Source organism: Paramormyrops kingsleyae, chromosome 8 (assembly GCF_048594095.1).
Source record: "Paramormyrops kingsleyae isolate MSU_618 chromosome 8, PKINGS_0.4, whole genome shotgun sequence".
Classification (NCBI taxonomy): domain Eukaryota; kingdom Metazoa; phylum Chordata; class Actinopteri; order Osteoglossiformes; family Mormyridae; genus Paramormyrops; species Paramormyrops kingsleyae.
In genome coordinates this window covers 22,409,627-22,432,105 of record NC_132804.1, presented here as the reverse complement: position 1 = coordinate 22,432,105, position 22,479 = coordinate 22,409,627, and the positions used below count along the sequence as shown (strand labels likewise).

At 43.3% G+C, this 22,479-nt stretch overlaps 2 protein-coding genes across 4 annotated transcripts in view; one reads left to right on the top strand and one right to left on the bottom strand.

Annotated features, from left to right (window-relative positions):
* The window catches only part of kif5ab (kinesin family member 5A, b), a 28,687-nt gene extending 7,659 nt beyond the window's left edge, over window positions 1–21,028 (bottom strand). Inside the window, exons 1-21 of one of the 2 annotated variants that reach the window (XM_023795450.2) lie at window positions 20,867–21,028; window positions 18,313–18,468; window positions 8,010–8,097; window positions 7,666–7,739; window positions 7,401–7,505; window positions 6,935–6,983; window positions 6,616–6,671; window positions 6,316–6,403; window positions 6,087–6,211; window positions 5,591–5,695; window positions 5,011–5,159; window positions 4,726–4,874; window positions 3,995–4,167; window positions 3,562–3,630; window positions 3,221–3,427; window positions 2,863–3,009; window positions 2,586–2,774; window positions 1,683–1,851; window positions 1,145–1,209; window positions 968–1,059; window positions 460–561 (exon numbers count right to left, since the gene is read on the bottom strand). In XM_023795450.2, coding sequence (XP_023651218.1) covers window positions 460–561; window positions 968–1,059; window positions 1,145–1,209; window positions 1,683–1,851; window positions 2,586–2,774; window positions 2,863–3,009; window positions 3,221–3,427; window positions 3,562–3,630; window positions 3,995–4,167; window positions 4,726–4,874; window positions 5,011–5,159; window positions 5,591–5,695; window positions 6,087–6,211; window positions 6,316–6,403; window positions 6,616–6,671; window positions 6,935–6,983; window positions 7,401–7,505; window positions 7,666–7,739; window positions 8,010–8,097; window positions 18,313–18,468; window positions 20,867–20,908 — 2,399 coding nt within the window. In that variant the 5' untranslated portion in view covers window positions 20,909–21,028. The remainder of the gene's footprint in view (window positions 1–459; window positions 562–967; window positions 1,060–1,144; window positions 1,210–1,682; window positions 1,852–2,585; window positions 2,775–2,862; window positions 3,010–3,220; window positions 3,428–3,561; window positions 3,631–3,994; window positions 4,168–4,725; window positions 4,875–5,010; window positions 5,160–5,590; window positions 5,696–6,086; window positions 6,212–6,315; window positions 6,404–6,615; window positions 6,672–6,934; window positions 6,984–7,400; window positions 7,506–7,665; window positions 7,740–8,009; window positions 8,098–18,312; window positions 18,469–20,866) is intronic. The other variant, XM_023795452.2, reaches the window with a different exon arrangement.
* Window positions 16,940–22,479, top strand: part of dctn2 (dynactin 2 (p50)) — a 16,863-nt gene continuing 11,323 nt past the window's right edge. Inside the window, exon 1 of one of the 2 annotated variants that reach the window (XM_023795463.2) lies at window positions 16,940–17,139. In XM_023795463.2, coding sequence (XP_023651231.2) covers window positions 17,137–17,139 — 3 coding nt within the window. In that variant the 5' untranslated portion in view covers window positions 16,940–17,136. Of the gene's footprint in view, window positions 17,140–21,102; window positions 21,386–22,479 lie in introns of those variants that run through there. The other variant, XM_023795459.2, reaches the window with a different exon arrangement.

Genomic DNA, 22,479 nt, shown 5'->3' with positions numbered 1-22,479 from the left:
ACCAGCAGTACTAAGCTCAGGGTCAGTGCTGAGGCTCAGTAGCATTATTAAGCTCAGTGTCAGTGCTCAGTGTCAGTGTTCAGTCTCAGTGGCAGTATTAAGCTCAGGGTCAGCATTTAGACTCACTGGCAGTATTAAGCTCAGGGTCAGTGCTGAGGCTCAGTAGCAGAATTAAGCTCAGGGTCAGCATTCAGGCTCAGTGGCAGTATTAAGCTCATAATCAGTGTTCAGGATCGGGAGCAGTAATAAACTCAGGGTCAGCAATCAGGATCACTGGCAGTATTAAGCTCAGGGTCAGTGTTCAGGCTTAGTAGCAGCATTAAGCTGAGAGTCAGTGCTGAGGCTCAGCAGCAGTATTAAGCTCAGGGACAGTGTTCAAGCTCAGCATAAGTATTAATCTCAGTGGCAATGTTCAGGCTCAGCTGCAGCATTCAGGCTTAGCACTAGCATTTCGCTCACGTCAGCTCCTCCAGCTGCACACTCTTGTGCTGTTCCCGGCTCTTCAGCCGGTCAAATTCGGCACGCAGCTGTTCAAGCTCCAGCTGCAGCTTCTGGTTGCGGCTGCAGGAAAGACATGACATCATGGGTGAGTTTGGGTTTCGCAGAGTACACATCAAATCCAGGAAGGGGTAATTAAACACTCATCAAAACGACTGCCGTTATTAAAAGACAGAGAGATTTCATTTCATTCTCAATTTGAAGTAAACTATTTTTAATGGTTAGCAGAATGTAGAGATGCTTAAATACAATTTTCATGAATTAAGGAACTCTGAATCTCAGTGAGGTACAAGCATGTTTAGGATGACCTGTTCCAGTATTTCTCCAGGAAAAATTGTACAATATAATTAAGCTACAATTTAAACATATGGTCTACATTTTTAAACATTTGCATCCCAAGCCTGTTGCATAACAGCATATGGTGGCTTTCATTTTTAGCTTAGAGAGGAGTCGCCGTGGAGACACTGACTCGGTGAGGTCGTCTATGATCTTCTGCTTTTCGTTGATCTCGTCACGCAGGCGGCCCAGCTGCTTGTGGTGCGATTCGCGGTGTGACTCCATCTGAGACACAACAGAGGTAGACGGTTTCGTACACAGAGATGGGGCATCCATTTTAGCGGCACTCCCCGAGCATCACCATGGCTACCTTGACATCGGCAGGCTCCTCCACAGATCTGTCGTTCTCCTTCAGCATCACCTCCTGCACAGACTCTGAAAAAGCACATCAAAGGGACCTTCGGTGAAAATATCTTTCAGCTCCGGCTCTGTTTCACGAATATCTCACAGCAAATTGCCCACGACAGCTTAAAGGAAACTCGGATTAGTTTTCGTGGCAAATACATTAGTGTCTTCAGATACATAATGAGAACATGATGGACCCAAGGACATTTGGAATATCTCTATCATATAAATTTACATAGACTGTCACTCAGTCCAGTACCCTTCCTTAGCCCCATGCTTGCATAGACTCCACACTGCCAGAAGCCTAACTGGAAAAGTGGTTATTAATAAATGGATAAATGGATGGATGGATGAATATAAATCCTGAAAGATTATTCCTCCATCCACCCAGTAGCCAGTTGCAGGGTGAAACATAAGGGAATCTGGATCCTGTCCCAGGTATCATAGCAACAGACAGGAGACCACCCTGGATGGAATAACAGTCCATCACAGGCCACACACACCTTCATTGAGGGAGTGTGGTGCTGTGTGGTTCGGCCTTGTCTGGGCTTTACCCTGGGCCTGCAGCTTGGCCAGCTCTTCGCTCAGGCTGTCGTAGTTGTCCTCCAACTGCCTCTTCTTCAGCTCCACGTTCTGCATGTACTCCGTCAATGAGCGGATCTTCGCCTCATGCTGTAACAGTGACACAGGTCTCAGAAAAAGGCAGCTGCACTGCCCCGATTCGCGTGCCACATGTTTCTGGGCTGATTCTTCCGCCTCAGAGCGATCCACGTGAACCTCGCTGTGACAGCTGCCTCACATACCCACCCGCCTCACACACCATCTGCACTTCAGCCTCGGCCAAAGTTCTCTGTCGGTGCCCTCCGTAAGCATCCATGGCCAAGCTGCTTCAGTCAAACCCATAGTAACCCAGAAAGACAATCTTCACAGGCCAACCAATTTAACCTATGATAACTCACTAAGACAATCCTTATAGACCAACCAATTTAACCCAGGCTAACTCGCTAAGACACTCCTCATAGACCAACTGACTTAACCCAGGGGAACTCGCTAAGACACTCCTCACAGACCAACATATTTACCCTGTCCTAATTTGCTACGCCAATCCTAACAAATTTAACCTATAGTAACTTGCTAAAAGAATCAAGAGACCAAACGATTTAACTCATGCTAACTTGCTAAGACAATCCAAAGAACTATTTAAATAATTCTACTTCACCAGCATGTTCCTTAGTGCCACCTCTTCCTGTCTCTCCCTTTCTCCTTCCTGGTCTGCCGCTCTTTTTTTCTCTCACTTCTCCCCTCAACCTCCTGCTCTCTTTTTCCTTTTCTCTGCCTCTCACACTAACCCATCGCACCCATGCTAAGCTGCTAGCAGGTTCCAGCCCCTGGCCAGCAGGGTTCACCTGCGAGATGAGCAGCTGACAGGAGGAGAGCTCCCGGCCAGTCTCCTCCATCTTGCGGTGGCACTCCAGCTGTAAGCTCTCCAGCTGCCGGCAGCGCTTCACCATGGACTTCACCTCCGACTTGATCTTGCTGATGTACAGCCGGGCCACCGTGAACTCCTCCTCGATGGCACCACTGATCTCCACAGGCTGGAAGGGAGAGTATGAATCAAACCTTGCACTGTTGTCCGGGAGTGACCGTTCACACGTGTGTGTGTGTTACGTGCGATGCACCCACCAGCTTGATCTCGCCGTTGCCCACAATGGTGCTGAACTCGCTGAGGTCACGCATGAGGCCGTTGAGCACCTCGGCGATGCGCTTGCGCTGCTGCCCGCTCACCTCCTGCATGCGTGCCAGCTCCGACTCGATCGTCATCAGGTGGGACTGTGGGGGGGAGGGAGGCCGAGGGGGGGTTAACGAGCAGCCATGCGGAGGCACCGGCGGTCATCAACCTGCCCAGACTTCTATAAAAAACTCTCCCTAGACCCAAAGCCCGGAACGATGCACTAATGAAAAACCATGGCAACAGGGTGGGAGTGCAGGCGGAAGGGAGGAAAGGCAGGCGGGGGGGTGGGGGGGTGGGAGCGGTGCTGACCATTTTCTGGGCCAGCTCTTCAGCCAGTAGCTTGTTCTGCAGGCTCTTGTCTTCCACCTCCTGGCTCTTTTGGTCATAGTTGACGGCCAGCTCCTCCAGGGCCTGCAGCACCTCCTTCACCTCCGCCTTGGCGCAGTCGCTCTCCATCTGCAGGCGGCCCAGCTCCGTCTGGACCTTCTCGCTATCGCCGCGCGTGGAGGCCAGGAGCTGCAGAGAGCCACACACACACATGCACACACACACTCTCAGTGCTCTGCTGACCTCATTTAGACTATACAAAAGGCTGGTAAAATTAGCTTCTCTGCGCTGTCTGTGATGTGTAAAACTCTCCATGTTTGTACCTCTTCTTGGTCCAGCATCTGCTCCTTCAGCTTCTCGATGAGCTGACTCTGCTGGTTGATCTCATCATCCTGCACACAGGTGAACACACTCAGTCTCAAACAGCAAACACGAGGCTCACTTTGTGCCTGAACCCTGCCTGCAGCGGCTCCCTTAATTCATGTAGAATGTCATTAATGCATGCATGGCTCATTGTATGCATCTATGTGGAACGGATTTGTATGTATAGAGTACATACTATGCCTTGCAAAAGTATTGTTCGGATTACAATGATCAGCTTACAAATGAAACACAAATTCTTCCTGTCAGTATTATTACTGCAAACTCATAGTGTCTCACAGTAAATTTTCAAGGTCATTAATCATTTTAAAGGGGGGGGGGGGTTTCATGCTTTTAAAAATCACTGCATGGTGTGTGAGTGTTACAGGTTCTCACTTTGTCATCAAGCTGCTTGTAGAGCTTCCGTATCTCCTCTTCATACTTCTGGCGCTCCTCGGCAGAGATGCGGACCACGATGGAGGAGGTGCCATTGTCCAGGGGGGGCTCCTCAGCGGGTTCCGGCCTCACCGTCCCTGGGCTCAGCTGCTCCGTTTCCGGAACATTCTCGCCTAGAGATGCGAGAGGATGCAGTCAGTTCACTGAACAATTCTGCTGTAACTGCCGTGGGCTGTGGACCACAACCCTATGGAAAGCCAAGGAAATAACTGGAGGCACGATCAGCTAGTCACTGATTGGCAGCACGTGGTAATCCCACCCTGTCACAGTCCACAGCATTAAAACGGAAAGTTAAGAACAAAAATTACAATTAGATTCTCCTGGTTTCTTAGACATTTTCCATAACTGATAAGACAAAGACAAGACAAGACAAGATAAGATAAGACTTCATTGATCCCACACTGGGGAAATTTACTTGTTACAACAGCCTATAGAAAAAAACAGACCAAAAGATAGTATAACAAACAGAAATAAATAAGAAAATCAGTGCATACAATTGCACATATTATACAGATGAATGACCCAAAGACATACTGATATTGCAGAGATACTAATGCAGCATATCCTCCATGCATTTATGTATTGTATGTAGCTCAATGTCAATGTCTACATTTATATACATACGTGACACCCTGTGTGTGTGTGTGTGTGTGTGGTTCCCCAACACCCACCATTGCGCCAGCGGTTCAGCTCGGCCTCCAGCTTCTGGATGGTCTCCTTCAGAGTCTTGTTCTTCTCCTTCTCCTTCTCGTACTTCCTCTTCCACTGCTCAGCCGTCAGCTCCAGGTTCACAGACGCCGTGTTCCTGATGGTCTTGGCACTGGAGGGTGGGATACAGAAATTCGGCATTCGGGGAACCGCACAAACCAAAGAACGAGATATGTGTTGTGATGCTGGGCTTCGAGGGACAACAACGAAACAGAAGGACGTGAGCAAAACGGAGGAGGACGTGTTACCGCTGGCCAAACATGAGGGTGGACTTGGTCTCGGCGTCGTTGAAGCTGGACGGCGAGCAGCAGATGAACATGGTGGTACGGCAGTTACCGCCCAGCGAATCCTGCAGGATCCGTGTCATCTTGCTGTCGCGGTACGGCACGTGGGTTTTCTGCGTGGCCGAGAAGTCCGAAAGAACTCAGACGAGAACTTCCAAACTTACTGCTTTTTCCCAAACTGAGCTAAAACTTTATTTGTCATTTGCATTTGTACAGAAGCACAAGTACAAAGAATGATTTAAAAATAATAAAACAAGACTGTGGCATATAGAAAGTTGCATTTAGGATGCATCCTAAAACAAGTGACATGTTTTTAAAGCTCCTTTTTACGAAAGAAAATTAAGCTATTTTAGAGTAATGCATATTGATCAAGGGTACAACAGCTGGTCCCCTGCAGAGAACCAGCAACCATCAGGTTATGGGCCCATATGCTTAACTATTGCACCAACTGTTGCCCTTCTGATGCACAAACAGGCCCATGTGTTCTGTTTTGGCCCCTGTATGTAACACGTGTAGGAGGCGGGGGGGGGGGGGGGCAACTCACCGTCCCCTCAGCCAGGGCAGAGATGACGTTACCCAAAGAAGACAGGGATTTGTTGATGTTTTTGGCTTCATCCAGGACAGCCCCCTCAGCACCCGTCTTACTGACCTGAAATGCAAGCACAGGGAGAGGTGGAGGACACACTAAAGTCAGACGCTTCACGAGGGGGGGGGGGGCACAGGCATATTTATATATTAAGCACATTTATAAACATACTGAGGTGCTGGAGACAGGGCTGAAAGTGTAAAAATGTACCTATCTCTGCATGGGCCTAAAATATGACATATATCTTGACATGCAGTTTCATATTCCATGTATATTATGGATTCATCTTGGAAAGTTTGTAAATATATTTTTGGAAGCTTTTCCGTTCCATATAGGATGAGATGTGAGGCAAACCCACAGGGTCACTTTCAGGCCAAGGATATGAGTCACATGACTGGGCTTCGGGCCCTCAGTGGCTCCGCTGATGAACAAACGAGGCCTTTGCAGGACTTGCCTTCTCACTGCCAGCCAGGTCCACCAGGTAGAGCTTGCCGCTGAGCTTCTGCTCCGTCTCGATGTGCTCCTGCTTGATATTGATCAGGAAGATGCTGTGACTGCGAGAGCTGTGCTCATTCATGTCTGCGTGAGGGGAGAAGGTGGGTTGGCACCCATCAGTACGAATGGCCCTGCAGCAGGGAGTGAAAATGACTGGATTGGAGGAGGGGGGGAGGGGCGGGACTCACTGGTGACAGCCACATGCCGATTGGCCTTCCCCTCATCGATCACATCCATTACCTCCTCTGGGCTGGACACAAACCGCTCAGTACAGCCCTACAGAGATGACAGGAATGACACAAAGATGAAGCCAAAACTTTGGAAAAAGGAGGGTAAATTTTAAGCAATTTAGTTATATAATATATATAATATATTGTAAAAGTTAAATTTGCACAGGGCAATGCATCCTTTCATCCACCCCCCAACCATGATCCTGAGTAAGGTCACTGGGACTTACACGCATTCTTCCCCAAAATGACCGGACTGACCTTAACAAAAGGAACCCTGTTCTTATCCTCATGAACAGCCAGGTTGGTCTTGGTTACTGATAAAGAAAGAAAAAAACATAAAAGGCCACATTACTCTGTACCTAAACCATAAAAGCAGGCAGAAAGCAGTGAATGTCACACATGCTACAAGTCAGCAATTAAAGGCTACTTTGACTATTAATCACATGTATGGCTCTTTGGTCTCAAAGAACCTGTCTGGTGACAAGGACGTCTGTTTTAGTCTCCTGCAGATCATTAGTACAGCAGTTTGTTTTTGTTAAAGCAGTATGATAGGGATTTATTCCTACTGGAAACTCACCATCCAGAAGGTCACGGATTTTGTCCATGTAGATTTCAAAATAAGAGACCTAGAAAGATGATAGCGGACATAACAACGGAGCGCTTACAAAGGACTGTTACTATCACAATTTCAGAAAAAAAAACAGCAAGTTACAAAATGAAGTCCATTTGAATGTGATCATAACCACAACATTTAAGAATCCCATTGCCCAGAATTATACCAGATAATGCTGCAAGCCAAAAGAGGATGTTTTAGTCCAACATTTAGTTAGACAAAAGGTTTTAAGCATGCATTGGCATGGGCTGAGGGATAACCAACTTTGGTTGGTTCAAAAATCACATGGCATATGGACATTAATGCTAAAGACGAATGTAAAAGATCTGCTCAGGGTCCTAAGAGCTGCCAAGGAGAATAAGCTGCGAGTTTCAAACATCTAAGTGACCTAACTTTCCCTGACTCATCTGTTTTTACTGTGTATCCGCACCTTGATGTGGAATTCCAGGTTTTCATCCATGGTAAAGATATGATTGAAAATGTCCTCAGCGATCCGAGGAATGATTCCCATTTCTTGTTGGTCATGCAGTTTTCCCTGGAAAAGAAAAACAAAACAGTGAAGGACCAAACACAACTTGAGCTATTGGCTAACTCATCCATCCATCCATTCCTGAACCATGACAATGAATAAGAAAAATTGTTTTACCAATCCAGAATTATAAGATGTATGCTCATTAATATTTTTTGACTTTTACCTCCATAGTGTGAGTCTTTCCTGAAGAAGTCTGTCCATAAGCAAAGATTGTGCCATTATATCCTCCCAGGACATCTGTACCAAAACAGACAGCTAATGAAGTCCCAGAAGACCATCAAAACCAACATCATGAAATGTGAACCTGAGACCTGAGCTCTATCTCTATTTTCCTCAATATTTTTAATATTAAATTAATTGATGAATACACGCAATCAGCATGCAGGAGATGCCCCAACGTGCAGGTTACGAGGATCCCACCCTCCACCCCGACCAGCTGAGATCGCCATCTTTCTAATTCCCTTCATTTCCTCCACTCCGCACGCGTGTAATGAGACCGTGGCTCACCTTTGACAATCTGCTTGGCGCAGGTGTTGTACACCTGTTCCTGTGTGGTGTTGCATGGAAACACCCGGTCAAACACGTAGGGCTTGCCCTGTGAAAAGCAAATAGGATAGTTGTTGTATGTTTCTGCAGCAAACTGAAGACACTCAGTGCTGCCACCTGCTGACATATCTGTGAAGAAACATTGGTTATCCCAGTATCATTACAGCATTATTGAAGTCTGAATCATTACACCAAAGGTCCTTTTCCACTGCACCAGGTACTGTACTTTCGGTACTTCAAGAAAGTACCAAAAGTACAGTACTTCAAGGTGTTGGTTTTCCACTTGTTAAAACTGGCACCGTGCTAAATTACATCACAATCTGAGGCAGGGTATTTTGTACTGATTTTGAAAATCAGTACAAAATGGCTGCAGTATATTATAGGGGAGGACACTGTGTGATATTAATACCAGCATCACATGTTATGCACATGTAATTCTTGCATAACTAAAGAGCTATATTGAGATCAGGCTTTTTCATACCTTCATATTATATAGACATTATAGCCAGGGATTGACATAACCGGTATGCAAGTACGCATTCACCTTTAAAAGCGATACATGCGGCAATCGATTGCTGCAACAGTGCGAATGCGTACGTATTTTATGTGCATTTGCGCCAATATGACAAGAACTTATCATGCATTTTAACCTCTATACCGCAAATGAAGTACGAATTAGCATATAAAGGTTAAAATGCACAATAAATTCTCCTACACATCTCCTAGATCATGTTGTATCCACTCTTACGATCAGATCGCAATTTAAATTCGAGTCTCTTCATTTGTCCAAGCATCCATTATTATTACTTTTATTTTTTACTTCTTTTATCTTTATTTACTTTTTACAAAAAGGCAGTTGTATTGTGCTTCACAGGCAGGCTATCTGCATAACCAATCTACCAGTTTCGGTACTGGAACTTTCGGTACTGGTACTTGACCAAAAGTCAATGGAAAAGGGAAAGTACTGAAAGGATCATACCGTATGGTACCTGGACGGTGGAAAAGTGCCCTAAATGTTACTCCAGAATAATAAATATCTTACGCATGAGTCGCCGTTGAGTCATCATTAGGTACTAAGATTTCAACTTTAGACATGGGCATCACCAGAGACTATACAGCTGCAGTCGGGAAACAGTCGATTTCACAGTGATCTAATTTCCAGTTGTCATGGGACACGTGCAGGGGAATAAAAATAAAACAAGGCTTCCCTAAGTTCCTGCTGAGACCTATTTTTAATATCCAGCTGAGCTTTCAGGAAGATTTTCAAAAATGTCTGTTTCCTAGAAAAACGTAAGAGACACAAAGTAGTCAAAGTATGAGGCTTCAGTGTGAGAGATACAAGTCAGAGATTCCGCATTTTTTCGGGACAGGAGAGCCGTACTGTTGCACGATTTTCGGCTTGCCCTGGGCGCCTCTATTTATGACTTACGGGAAGAGTGTCAGTGCGTGTCGAGCACGTCCCTGTGACTGCACCAACGGATCGACTCTCATGTGATCCCATTACAGAGAGTGGGAGGCGTGACTCTCATCCACCCAGGGAAAGGAGAAACTGCGGCGGCGGCGGCGGGGGGGGGGGGGGGGTTAATGGCCTTCTCTGCAGCAGCCCGGACTCCTGATTCAGTGAAGCATCCATCAGCCCAAGACAAGGAGACACTGCAGTTAAATTGCCAAACCCCCCCCCCCACCACCCCCCCACCCCGCTTCTGCCATGCAGAAATTCATTAATTAGCCCGTCTAGTCTTTCATGTGAGCCTTTCCTTTCATGCCCAGCGCCAGAAGGTATCCGGTAAGTAACCGGCGAAATCTGCAGCAGACACTCATTATGAAATCAGTGCTGCTGGATGGTTTAAAATACCTAAACAAAATGCTGCGGCACTAGTGGAACACATACATCGTGACTGTTTTATGCCTGTAAAATTCATGTCAATCAATCAATGCCTTAAATAAACATGCATTCAATTCAACTGATTCAAAAAAGGAAGCGACATATAAGTAATGAACTGTTTGGGGCTTTAAAACTAAATAATTTCACCGATAAATCAGACAGAGAATCTCCTACTGTGACTGAAATTCAGTGGATATGCTATCAGCCAACCATTATCAAAATCAGGTGGCGTGTCACATGACTAATCTGAAGCAATATGGCTGCTGTGCAGCGCTCATTTGCAGACGCGACAGCAGTGAGTGTGTGTGTGTGTGTGTGTGTGTGTAATGAGCTCCCCTGACTACCCTCTACCGCCCCTGCCAGCCTTCCAAGCCCAGGCAATCATTAGCAAGCGAATAGAAAATGCTTAAGGGTAAAAGGGTGGTGGGGAAGGGGGGGGGGGGGGTGAGGTAGGCAGACAAAGGGGAGAAAGGAAGGATAAGGAGGAAGACAGTGAGAGAGCGACTGCTGCATTTAAAACGAGGAGGAGGGTGCTTTAACTGCCCAATCTGTATCACAGCTAAGACCCTATAGGCGAGTGGGTGAACATAAAGCTTCGGTTCTCCCTCCTCCGCACTGAGCTTCTGGAACCATCCATCGCTTTCCAGGTCCAGGCCTCAGCACCTTTCAGTAGTAAATACTTGAATATGTATGGAAAGACAAACAGCTGGATGTGTGAAATCATAACTACATGGGAAGATTACTGAAGCTGAGCTTCTGCCCTGGGGCCCCCTAAGGTTTCTCTCTGGGGAACCGCAGGCCGCCCCCATGGGACGTCAGGCGGCCTACTTCCTGTCTGCAGGACGGCATGAAGCAGCAATAATGAGATGGATCGCAGAGATGGAAACAAGCACCCGAGGACAGTTCCAGCTCCACCCTTCTGCGCTTCGAATAGAGCAGCCCTGCAGTCACTCTATTCAGCCGTGCGCATAAAGGGCTCATTAGTGAACTGAAAAAAGGGCATTTGTCATAGCATTGGATTAGGAACATTAGGAAAACCAAATATTACATTCATCCTGCTTATATGTATGGGTGACAGCTTTCACTACCATATTACAGTGATGAGTCATTCCTAAACATTTCCTCCACAAGACTATCCATTTCTTAACCAGGCCCTGATTCATTAGTTCTATGGATTTTTAACAAGGCTCAGTGTGGCACTTATGCATATTTATTTGGCAAACGAAATAAAACAGTCTGATGTTAGTAAGTACTTGGCTGTTTGCCCATGTAGCATTTCAATAATACATGTTGGTTAAGCCTAGGTGTGACCAACACTCACAACGCACAAATAATGCTTCAATAGTTAATGTCCACCTTTGCCTCCTTTGACATTTTCTCAGTTTCACTTCTCTGCCAATCCATTTTAACCCCAGAAAGCTGTAATATGGGGTATCAAAAGGGGAATAACAATCTACTTTCAGCAACCCTATGGCTGAGACTAGTATAGGCTAAAAGCACTTAGGAAATCTAAATGCCCTTCCGTAAAAACAACACGTTGTCTTGCTGTGTAATAGGGGGTGATGTACGGGCCCTGGTCACTCACTCACAGCTAAAAAAAGAAAATAAAAACTAAAAAGTGACTAGTGTTTATTATCAAAGGTCTCCAGAACATGATGAAGTACAACAAAGGGAATTTCAAATAAAACACAAAACGTGTGACACAGAAACTGTAATGTGACTAACAGGAGAGATAATCTGTCTACAAAGCCAGACAAACGCACTGTGTAGGACAGAGAGGTCCATCTGTCAGGTGGTGGGAGGGGGACACCAGTGCGGCATCCTCCCCCGTATTCTGGTGCTCCTGCCCATTGCACTTTTACACGGGGGCTGCGACCCTGCGGCCCACGGGCAGAAACGGCACCGCCAGGGACCCACCTCGTGACAATGACAAGGAAAAGGTGCCCAGTTACTGCATCACAAAGAATATGACTATTACATTGTTCAGGGGTGTTTCTAGCTATTGGAAAAAATCAGGGGTTAAGTCAAGTTTACCCGGGGCTTGATTGGAAGATTGGCATCGAGGCTAAAATACTTGGCTATAGCCCCAAGTGATCGGACCGAACAATGCCCATGGTGTTGTTTATTCTGAGGATATTTCAATGTGTAGCATGCCGGTAATGGAAGCTAATCCAAGAGTCGCCGGCTTAAATCCCAAGAGGGGCCTAGTTGTAGGACCTTTCAGCGAGGCTAATCAGCCCTAAATCTTCCAGCTGTATGAAAGGGTAAAAGTCACTTTGCATAAAAGCATCTAAAGGTTTCTTTTAATATACATAAGTACATAAGCTAAATCCATTATCGGGAAAACCAGGACCGGTACCAATGGTATCACCTTGTGATATATGCGGGAGCTATTGATCGTTTCGATAACCCAGTTAGCAAAGCAGATCCCTGCGGAGTGAGTAGACCAGGGGAAAAAGGCGAACAAAGGTAAACTGATTTAAATAATATTCAGTGGAGAGCGACCAGCAGACCTACTTTATCTCCTGCTGTACAGGCAGCAGTCGGTCGATCCTTAAATTATTCAGGTGGTTTTTGGTTCGCCAAATGGGAAGCGGGGCTTTAACTGCAGCCCGTCTCGAGGCCGAGCCAGACCAGCTGCTGGAATGTCTCCTACATGCATGATCATGCATTTCTTTGTTTCTCCGCGCTAACTGACTGCAGCTTAGTGCCTCCTCAGGAATGGCTGCAAGAATGATGTGGGACTGACAGAGGGGGGTATGGCTCCATAAAGCACCCACCTTCAATCAGGGGAAATAGGGGTGGAGGAGGGGGGTGTGAAATATATATACGGATGCACAGGACATATCGCTTCCCATGTCGGTTCAAAACAGGACACTGCATTTTAATGTTCAATACAGGACAATTCAGTAATATATGGGACAGGATTTCGAGCCAGTGCATCGCTTAGACAGATGTTTCTCAACTGGTGACCCAAAATTAAGTCACAGAGAGCCTGGTTTAATCCCCACCAGTCAGCAACTATTATTGTGAATTTGTGACTTACTGACCAAGGAATGATTTGGGTTCTGTGGCTAAATCAGTTTAAAACCTCAGGAAGAGACCATATATGAAAGTAGAGTTATCATCCCACAGACAGGAAGCAGAATAAATTCAGAATGAAAAGAAACGTTAAGCAACTTAATCAATTATTAGCGATTTTCTAAAGAGGGCTGGAGATGATTACGAAGGGATGGAGTTTATCTTCAGTACAGGTCGATGATCGCAGACAAATTAATAAACACAGATTCCATGTAGTTCAACCGTGGCAAGACGCTGAGGAAAAAGCAGAGAGTTAATTTGCTTCATCGCTCAAGGAGATAAAAATGTAATTAAGACAGTTTGTTAGGGAATTAAATTAACGGGGTGACAGACAACGCAGGCTGGAGAAGGAAGCGTACTTCCCCAGTGAGCATTAGCGTGTCGTGGCTGCTATGTGTGACGTTCATCGTGTCCTTTGATAAACGTCTATGTTTACCAATCTCGCCACTATTTGTAGCGCTATGTCCCTGACAGAAATCTGCAAGACACTTTGCATGCGCCATCGAGAGGCGGTGTCTGGCCGGGACAGCGGACAGAGACATGTGACTAGGCGCTGGGAGCTGGAACGGGATCTTTATTTGGCTAAACAGGGCCCTTTTCAGAAAATATGGGGTTGAGCAGGGATGGGACGAATGAAGAGCAGAAAACAAAACAAAACAAACTTCAGCTCTGGGCAGGGACTGTAAAGTAAACCAAGCGGACGAGTGAGAACAGGGAGACCCTAGCCGGCTCAGATGTGTGGAGCAGAGGCTGTCCAGGATGAAGCATCTTCGAGGTTACTAAGGGCCCAAAGAAAACAAGGGGTAGTAATTAGCATGCAGACCATCGTCTCGCGACTTTCTCTCCTAAGACTGCAATGCCCCACACGGGAACCCTGACGGTCTACTTTACTTACACCTTCATTCTTGCTAAATACAAAATAATATTACACAATACAAAGTACAACTCATATAAAACAATGCCCAGATTTTTTAAAATCGCCTTATTAAGTTTTAAGCGACATTCTGTGGTTGTAGATTTGAACATGATTTAACCATAAAAAGATAAGTTGGTCAGTTGAACCCTATATCATCTTTACAAAGTGTGTGTGTGTGTGTGTATGTGTATATATTAGGGGGTCATACATATATTACCTTGTGGGGAACAAATGTCCCCATAATGTGATAAAAACCTGTTATTTTGGCATTGTGGGGACCAGGTCAATGTGTGTGTGTGTGTGTGTGTGTGTGCGTGTGTGTGTGTCAGCCAGTGACAACCTGGCATCCTACCTTGACAGCACAGACCTGAGATCACCGTGACCTTGTCTGAATAACTGATACATGGATAGATTATTACCACTTGGCCGGAGTCCAGAAGCACCTTAAAAACTCAAAAGATCAGCTCGTCAAAGACGCCACCTCTGCACTTTCTGTATATCTCTTTCCCTTTGCTTCTGACAAACTTTACAGTAGAAACATCCATCCATTTATCAATCACACGGTCATTTGCTCAATTTTGGTCACCTGTATGAGATACCAGCCCATGATGGGGAAGATACAAAGTCATATTAATTTAACACCTATTAAAATGTCACCTCCGATTTTACTGGAAACAGATGTTGCTACAGGGCCATCATACTACAGTGTAAAGGACTGAGCTTATGGCATGAAGGACATATTGATTAAATCCCAGAATACAAATGATAACAGTGTTTTACAAGATTAATAATTACCACAACCAATACATTAATTCAGAGAGAATTTATTACTGAAGACTCAAAACTGAAACTGAGAGCAAATCAATTCATGTCTATCCATAATGATGGCTGAATCAGACCAGAGAGAAGTGGAGATGCGTGTCACCAGAAATATGCAAGAGTTGCAGAATGAGAGCCCGGAACCTTCGTCCTTCCTCCATCTCTTCTACTATGGTGTCGCCCGTCTCTCTAAACTCAGCAGACTCTAAATGAATGCTTTGCAAAACATATAAAGTGAGATTATTTGTAAGAAGTCCAGGATGTGTTTAACTGATCTTTTTTAAATCAAGTAATAGTTTTATATCATATTTAACCAAATTGATTTTTTGCAGTCTATTCAGATATACGAGTAGAAGGAACAGACCCTTGGCACTGACAAGTTAATGAGGTTTTATCTTGCATAAACCCCTTAAATTCATCACAACGAACTTGAAGCGGTAACAAATAATGGTAAAACTCAATACTTTAGATTCACTTAAATGTCAGCACAACCACATGTAAACAAGGTCTCTTCGGTTCTTTGAAACCTAAGATCAATTATAAAAATCAATTGTTTCTGAGCTGCATTAATAATTCAGCTATAAGCAGAATATTTATAGACTATACACTTAGTGGTCACTTTAACAGGTGCCCCAATGTAATGCCAGGTTGGACCCCCTTTTGTCTCCAGAACTACTTCAAGGGCAAATGAGCATCCAGAGCTTTCCTTTCTGCAGATCACAGTTATACTCAGCTGTTATTTTTGTATTTGTGGCCTTCATGTTAGAGCTAATGAGTCTGGCCACTCTCCCTATATTCACAAGATCTTTTCAGCCACAGAAAATGTCATTATTTAGTGCACCATTCTCCATAAACTCTAGACACTGGGAAGATCCCGGACCAATGTTTGTTTCTGAGATGCTGGAACTACCACATCTGACACCAGCAATCACAGCATGTTTAAACTGGAATCCAAGCGATTAAGGATGGACACGAAACTGCACCATCAACATCTAATGCCAATACCTTTAAAACTTTAGCAGCGGTCAAAAGGGCTGACTGTTCGAGACAAAAGAAGCCAATGACAAAGGCATTAGAGTGGAATCCATGACCCCTACTCTCCATGGCAACCCCCCCACCATGTTTCCTGCATCCACTGCTAGGAAGGTGTTTGTGGGTATTTGGGAATTTCCAGTCGGGGGGAGTCACTCCGGTCTACTCTTAAACTTTCTTCTCCTCTCTAAAATTTTGGTAACTTTGATGTAAAATACAGTTCACAAATAATGATTCTTTTCTGATTTCCAGTGCCATTTTTGAGAATGGCAGATGTCATACCTCATTCTTGTGTGAGCATTTTGCATTCTTAAATCTCAGGCCAACATGCAAAGAAAACAGAGGAAAACACATAACACTGTTTCATGAGAGGCAGCATGTAAACTGCAGCTTACTCTCAAAACACTTTTTAATATTATAATAGAAATTCTGTTATCGAACCTGTATCTGCAAAAACTGCAACAGACCTGGTGTGATATGCAAACATCACGCAATACAGATGGGCAAGTGCCTTCACCAAAAACCCTAAAACTACCTTTTCACTACACAATACACCTGAAATGAAGGCAGGAGCTTCATCCTGCGCAAACTGCCAGCACTGCGAGAACTGTGTCAGCTGTTGGCCACAGGCCCATCCATTTTGTCTCTGATTGGAGAAGTCCACATCCAGGCAAAGTAAATACCCACGGCAACAAGAATCAGCATGGCTCCTTTTGATTTTCTTTTAAGAGTCATCACTTTTGCTAGGCAACAAAGATGTGGAGGCAACCAGAATCCAGAAACAAGTTGGCTGATTCCTTGAAAGAAATGGTCTTGGAGTGGGGACTGCACTGCTACAAAGCTTGCATTGTCTGCTTTGTTTTGCAAATGCGTTAACATATGTGTATCTGGGCTCTCAAAATGTGCAAAAAAAAAAAAAAATGAAAATCAAAACAATGTGCAAAAACACATCTTCAAAGTCAACAGATACATCCCTAACACATGCATTCATGTAATTCTTAATAAATGCATGACATTAATTATTATTCCTCCCTGTAGCTGGTCTTTGCCAGCAGGAAAACAATGGGCTCTCTATTCAGGGTTTTACCATCATGACATCACTCATCTATAGTAAGCAGATGAGACTCTCTTTGCTGTACTATTCCATGAATACAGGGCACAACAGCAAGATCCTCCTGGGGATCAATCTGGCTTGTGTTTACATGTGAATCAGCCAAACTTTGAGACTCCATCTTACTGCAATGCTGTACGCTTGAGCTCCAGACCAAGAAATGCAAACTGCCTTGTAAAGTGGAAGGTCTTTCAGTTATCTGATTTCTATATTAAATCAAGTAGCCGGTTGGAAATGACCACCTATGGTAAGAATCCAATTACCTCATCGGACCACTGTAGTTAACGAAATATGAAATTAGTGGATGAGAAACTGATGACCAGATCAATAAACAGGCCTACATGAAATTCTAACAAATTCCGGACATGGCTTTGCAATCTCTAATGTAGTCTGTTCAATAATACTAATGTGCGTTTGTGTGTGAATTTCTCCGTTTTTCCACTCAAACTTCTACTCTACATTTTGTCTACTTGCAGAGCAAAAATGGGCCAGTTTTGACATTATCAAATATGTTATTTTTATGACAGGCAACAACGGAGGCAAATTACATTAGAAGAAATAAGAATGCACAATTGTGTCTCAGCTCGACCTATCTACCGTAAAGCAAAGTAAATATATTATGTAGCCAGTAATCTAAGCTTTTCGACAGCAGTATCATAATCGAATACATAATCTTACGGTAAGAATAAAATTCAATTTATTTAAGTCAAATAAATTTAGATCTGCCGATTAATGTGTGTTGCCACTCATTTCGATTTACATGCAGCAGGATCATAAAAGTAAACACTTGAGTCCACATTTACCTTTAAAATTATTTCTAAACGTACTAATAAGAAATCTGCGTTTGTCATCCCAACTACTGTTGATGTTACGTGCGTGGATTGGATAAGATAGACACGCGATCACTGGAAAAATCAACAGCACGGGTCTCCGGATCGTGAAAATCCCAGCCTGGTGACTATAAGTAGTACGTAACCGCAGCTTTCTCCAGTAATCGGTAACTAGTCAAATCGGGCTAGCAAATACTGCGGCCTAACTATTGTGCGGGGTGTGGACTCCGCAAAGCGGACAGACACTTGTTTATTGTGCCTTGTTCCACTCGAAAATGGGTTTATTTATTAAACCGCGAAGATTTCACCAATTCACCCATTTAATTTCCACTTGCTCATTATAACGGGGCCTAAAGATTAAGACGCATCGTGACATCACGATTAGGTAGCGCAATTGTTGTTGGGAAAATGATAACAGCACAGATAACGATGTCTACTAGTCTTATGCCACTTATCTATATTATTAGTATGGCTAAATTTGTTCATTATTACACGTCTAGGATCTTTGGTGCATTTGGCTCATGAAATAAATAATAATAGCATAATAATGATAACCATAATTTATCAATAATAAAAATAAATTAACTTACCCCAACGATTACGGTGTCATCTCCCTGAAATTTAGGGATGAACTTGTCCCCACGGATAATTTCGGATTGATTTAGAGGACGAAAGCGACACAGCACTTTGATGTTGCATTCTGCGGTAGCATCGGCCATTGTGTTTTTTTCCTCTTCAGAATCAACCTAAAATAATATTTAAAAAATGTCTGCAATTGTATTTCAGATAAACCAAAGGTTACAGGCGACCGTTTACAAGGTTCTGTCTTAGAGGAGCGCTAATTTTCCACAAATATATAAAATATATACAGTATATCGATCTCTGCGTAAAAGCTAGTGCTGCTGCATAGAGCAATTTTGCAGGAATAGTTACACCAGCCAAGCGAAAATGAAGGTATTACTACTGAAATGAAAATACTATTTATCGTTTTACTAGGCGCACGCAAATGAAATCTTAAAAACAGCCAACAACATACCAATAGAAATTAGCGTTAATAATATCCTATTTTCCTTTGATACTCCTCTGGACTACTGTGTATATATATTTAATTAGCTTAGCGTTCCAGGCAGCTGAAATATATATATATTTCTTAAATAATTTGTTTTTTTTTTTAATGTCGAAGTACTCCGAGGGTAAGGTCCAGCTGAAGGTGAGAGGCGGCAGGGACGGACGGGCAGCCTTTGCGGCGCTGGCGGATGGCTGCTTTTTAGCAGGCGTGGGGCGTGGTCTATGCGCTTAAGAGGGGAGCCTCGCATCAGCACCACTGAAAATGACGATGTATGTCCGTGACTGGTGTGACCACCGATCCTAGATCATCGCGATCGTTCGACTATTAACGACGGAGAACTGGTTGTAGAGGAAGGGAAATCTGATCCCAAATCAGTTGTTAAAGACAGAAAGATAACCTGAGCTGAATGAGACAACAGGATGGAGGGGGTGGATAGGGCAATACGAGGCCGGGTGTGGAGGGGTGGAAACTGTGCTGCTTGCAAGCCGCGCAGTATTTTGATTACCTACGTAGTAATACAACATGTCTTCAGTGTTCGTTATACCGCTCTGTATTGCAAAATTAAACGCGCAGTTATTTACGTTGGAACAAACGCAGTTGTTGGTCGTCAGATTATCCGTAAAATTTTAAGCATCGCTGAAACAGTGGAATAGACTATGAATGGAGAATTTACAAAATAGGGTAATGGCAACATATGTTATTAACTAGGAATGATTTACTAGGAAACTGAGGACACGTGTGGGTATCATCAATTTGGTTTTCAGGATTAGATAGAGGGGTACGAACTATGCTTCCTATATATCTAGTTACGTTTGTCCCTTGGGAACTTTGTTCTCGGAATCCATCGCGCATGCTTGCTGGAAAGAGGAGAGTATTGACTTAGTGAGAAGGGAGAATAATAATAAATCATACATCCCCCACTCGTAAAGCTGTAAACTAATAAACAAGGCAATGTGTAATATATCAGCAGATGTGTCGCTAGGTTGTGTGAGACCATATAAAGAAAAGTCATTCAAACAGCCTAGATATATGTTAAACTTTGATCGCTATTACCAAATCAGTTATATTATGTGATTCAAAAGTATACTTTTCATAATCTCAATCATTTAACATAACTGTGGTGGTGAAAATGATTCTATGTGGAAGTGCGGTAACTAAAAATCTGCATCAATGACATCAGCATCCATAAAAGTACTGTGTATCGTAACACTTAAACGGTTTCATATTTTATCTATTGGCAATAAGACTGTATACTCGTTATGGCTATTCTGATCGTAATATCGATTTTACATAGATTTTTTCCATCTTTAATTGGAACTCGTTTGTAAATTATATAAATACTACCAATCCTACTACTAAAAAAAAATATGGTCATTTTTTTGCCTACACGTCAAAGGTAGCGGTGCTCATTAACAGTGAAATTTTAAATTACGACTGTTGATATTGTTATAGCACGCCCTATTACTTTGCATCTTTCTGTAACGCCACATGTTCCTCAGTTCTCACGTATGGAGCTTAAATTCAGTCTTTAATGAAACCAGCCTTGTTCCTTAACACGGAGGATATATCATCTTGAAGCAGCATGGGACATCATCTTTTGTCTAACATCAATGTCACTACTTAACAGCCATTTTGCTAGCCATTTTAGAATCAACCTTGCACCTGATGTGCAGGTACTGTTTCAGTGGTGTGCTTATTTAGCATTTCACTACCACTATATGCAAATTCAGTGCCGTTAATTCATTTGTAAGTAAAACATAGTCATAGCATTGTGTATGATGCAACTAAATCAACCAAACTGTTAATTAATGACGCTCTGTTGGTCTGTTAACAAATGATTTAGCAACAAGGAGAACATGAACAAACTAGAAGTCCTACAAGAACAGTAGAACTGGCATGACTGCATAAGTAAAAAACTGCTATTTCTTTTTCATTTTGCACCTCGAACAAAAACATTTAAATAAGAATTTACTGGTGCGACTTAAGTGTGGGGGAAAGTATGTTTTATCCTTTTCGTTTAACGTCAGTTTATTGCAACTGGAATAAGCATACAGGCCTCATACAGTTTAACTCACCATGTCACGGTAATTCTCCAGAAAGAGTAAATTGAAAAACATTCAATGTTAGAATATTCTGGTAATATTAAACAAATACTTGTGTATTTGTTATATAAGTGGATTTTTTTTACATGTTTTTTTTTTAATCAGAAGCCTCGTTTTATTTGACCTTTCAGCTAAACGTTGTCGGTAATTGTAGTTTTTATATATATAAAACTACAATTACCGAAAACCTCAATCCTTTTACGTCATATTTACGAGGGACGAGAAGGATAACGCGAGATCGCGCTTTACTCGCCCTGCTGTTCCTTAGAGCTGTCAAAAACTGAGTACATAGCACTGGATTTGAGACGCTAAATTGCAACTTGCAAAAATCAGAAAATTACCGAGACAGATTTTTACTTTGCAGTCTGTTTTGTCATCTTAATCGCAGGCAAAACATAGTCTCTTTATCATCGCCAGTTGCGTTCCGTAATCTATCCGTTTTCAGCTTCCACAACAATGGCGGACCCCAAATACGCCAATTTGCCCGGCATTGTAAGTGAAATACGGCATTGCTTGCCACTTATGATGCTACTATAGATTTTAATTCCTTTCATCCTAGCTTCTTGTCACTCTTCTAGCGATAATAGCTTCTGAAATGTATAATAACATGAGCTTCACGTTACAAAGCTGTTAGCTGGTGGCGCTAGAGTAGATGAGGCTTGTTACTTATGTCATCATGCTAAATGGTCGTCTAGCTGAAAAAGCCGGGACACGACAATGCCTTATATTTATTTATTTATTAGTTTTATTTTAAACTAAACTATCACTTGTATTCCGAGGCCGTGCAGTTTGCAGCAGTGATCCCACCTTTCCGAAATTGTCGCTGGCTGGTAGTCAGGGGCGTTAGCGAATCGATTAGCCAACTGGGCTAACAGTCCCGGCCCATAAACACTAAAATGTTAACAAATTTTATCAAATATATTTAATCAAACAGCACACCACTGGGTTATTCTAGGTAAATTGTTATCCCCGGCAAACGGTAAATTAATCAGTTGGGTTTTTCTTATGATGGGGCGTCTGTGGACGTTTACTGGTTGAGATGATTACGGCGGCGCTAATCGCAGGGATAGGTACAATTTAACTCCGTCGATAGCTGGCGTTTATTAAGGTTTAATTTGTATTATTTTCAGATAACGCCCCTTATAGCTAATTAGCTGGCCTAAGTGGCTTTGTAGCTGCCGCCGCTTGTCAGACAGATTGACTGACGCCATCGAATCGTCACGTTGACCTTCTTTCCAAAGTGTCCTTCGACGTAACGGGCATCGTTTGGAAAATTAAAACGTAAATGGTGTTTCACCCAGGATTTCGTTGAAATCAGTTTAACACTAAATGCCAGAATGTTTAAAGCATCTTTTGGTTGGAAAGACGCCCAGTGAGTCAGGGCGTTGGCCGCTCCCTGAATGCATATAGGCTCTACAAAGTAATTATTGTGATACGCCACTGTCTTCCCTAATGTCGGAGTTCAATACACGTTTGCGCTTTGGTCCTCTGCTACTTCTTGGTATAATTAATATAAAATACTGCCAATGTAGATTTAAAGTAATCTTGTATTTTAAAACGGGTGTGATTTTACAGTCTTTAAACGT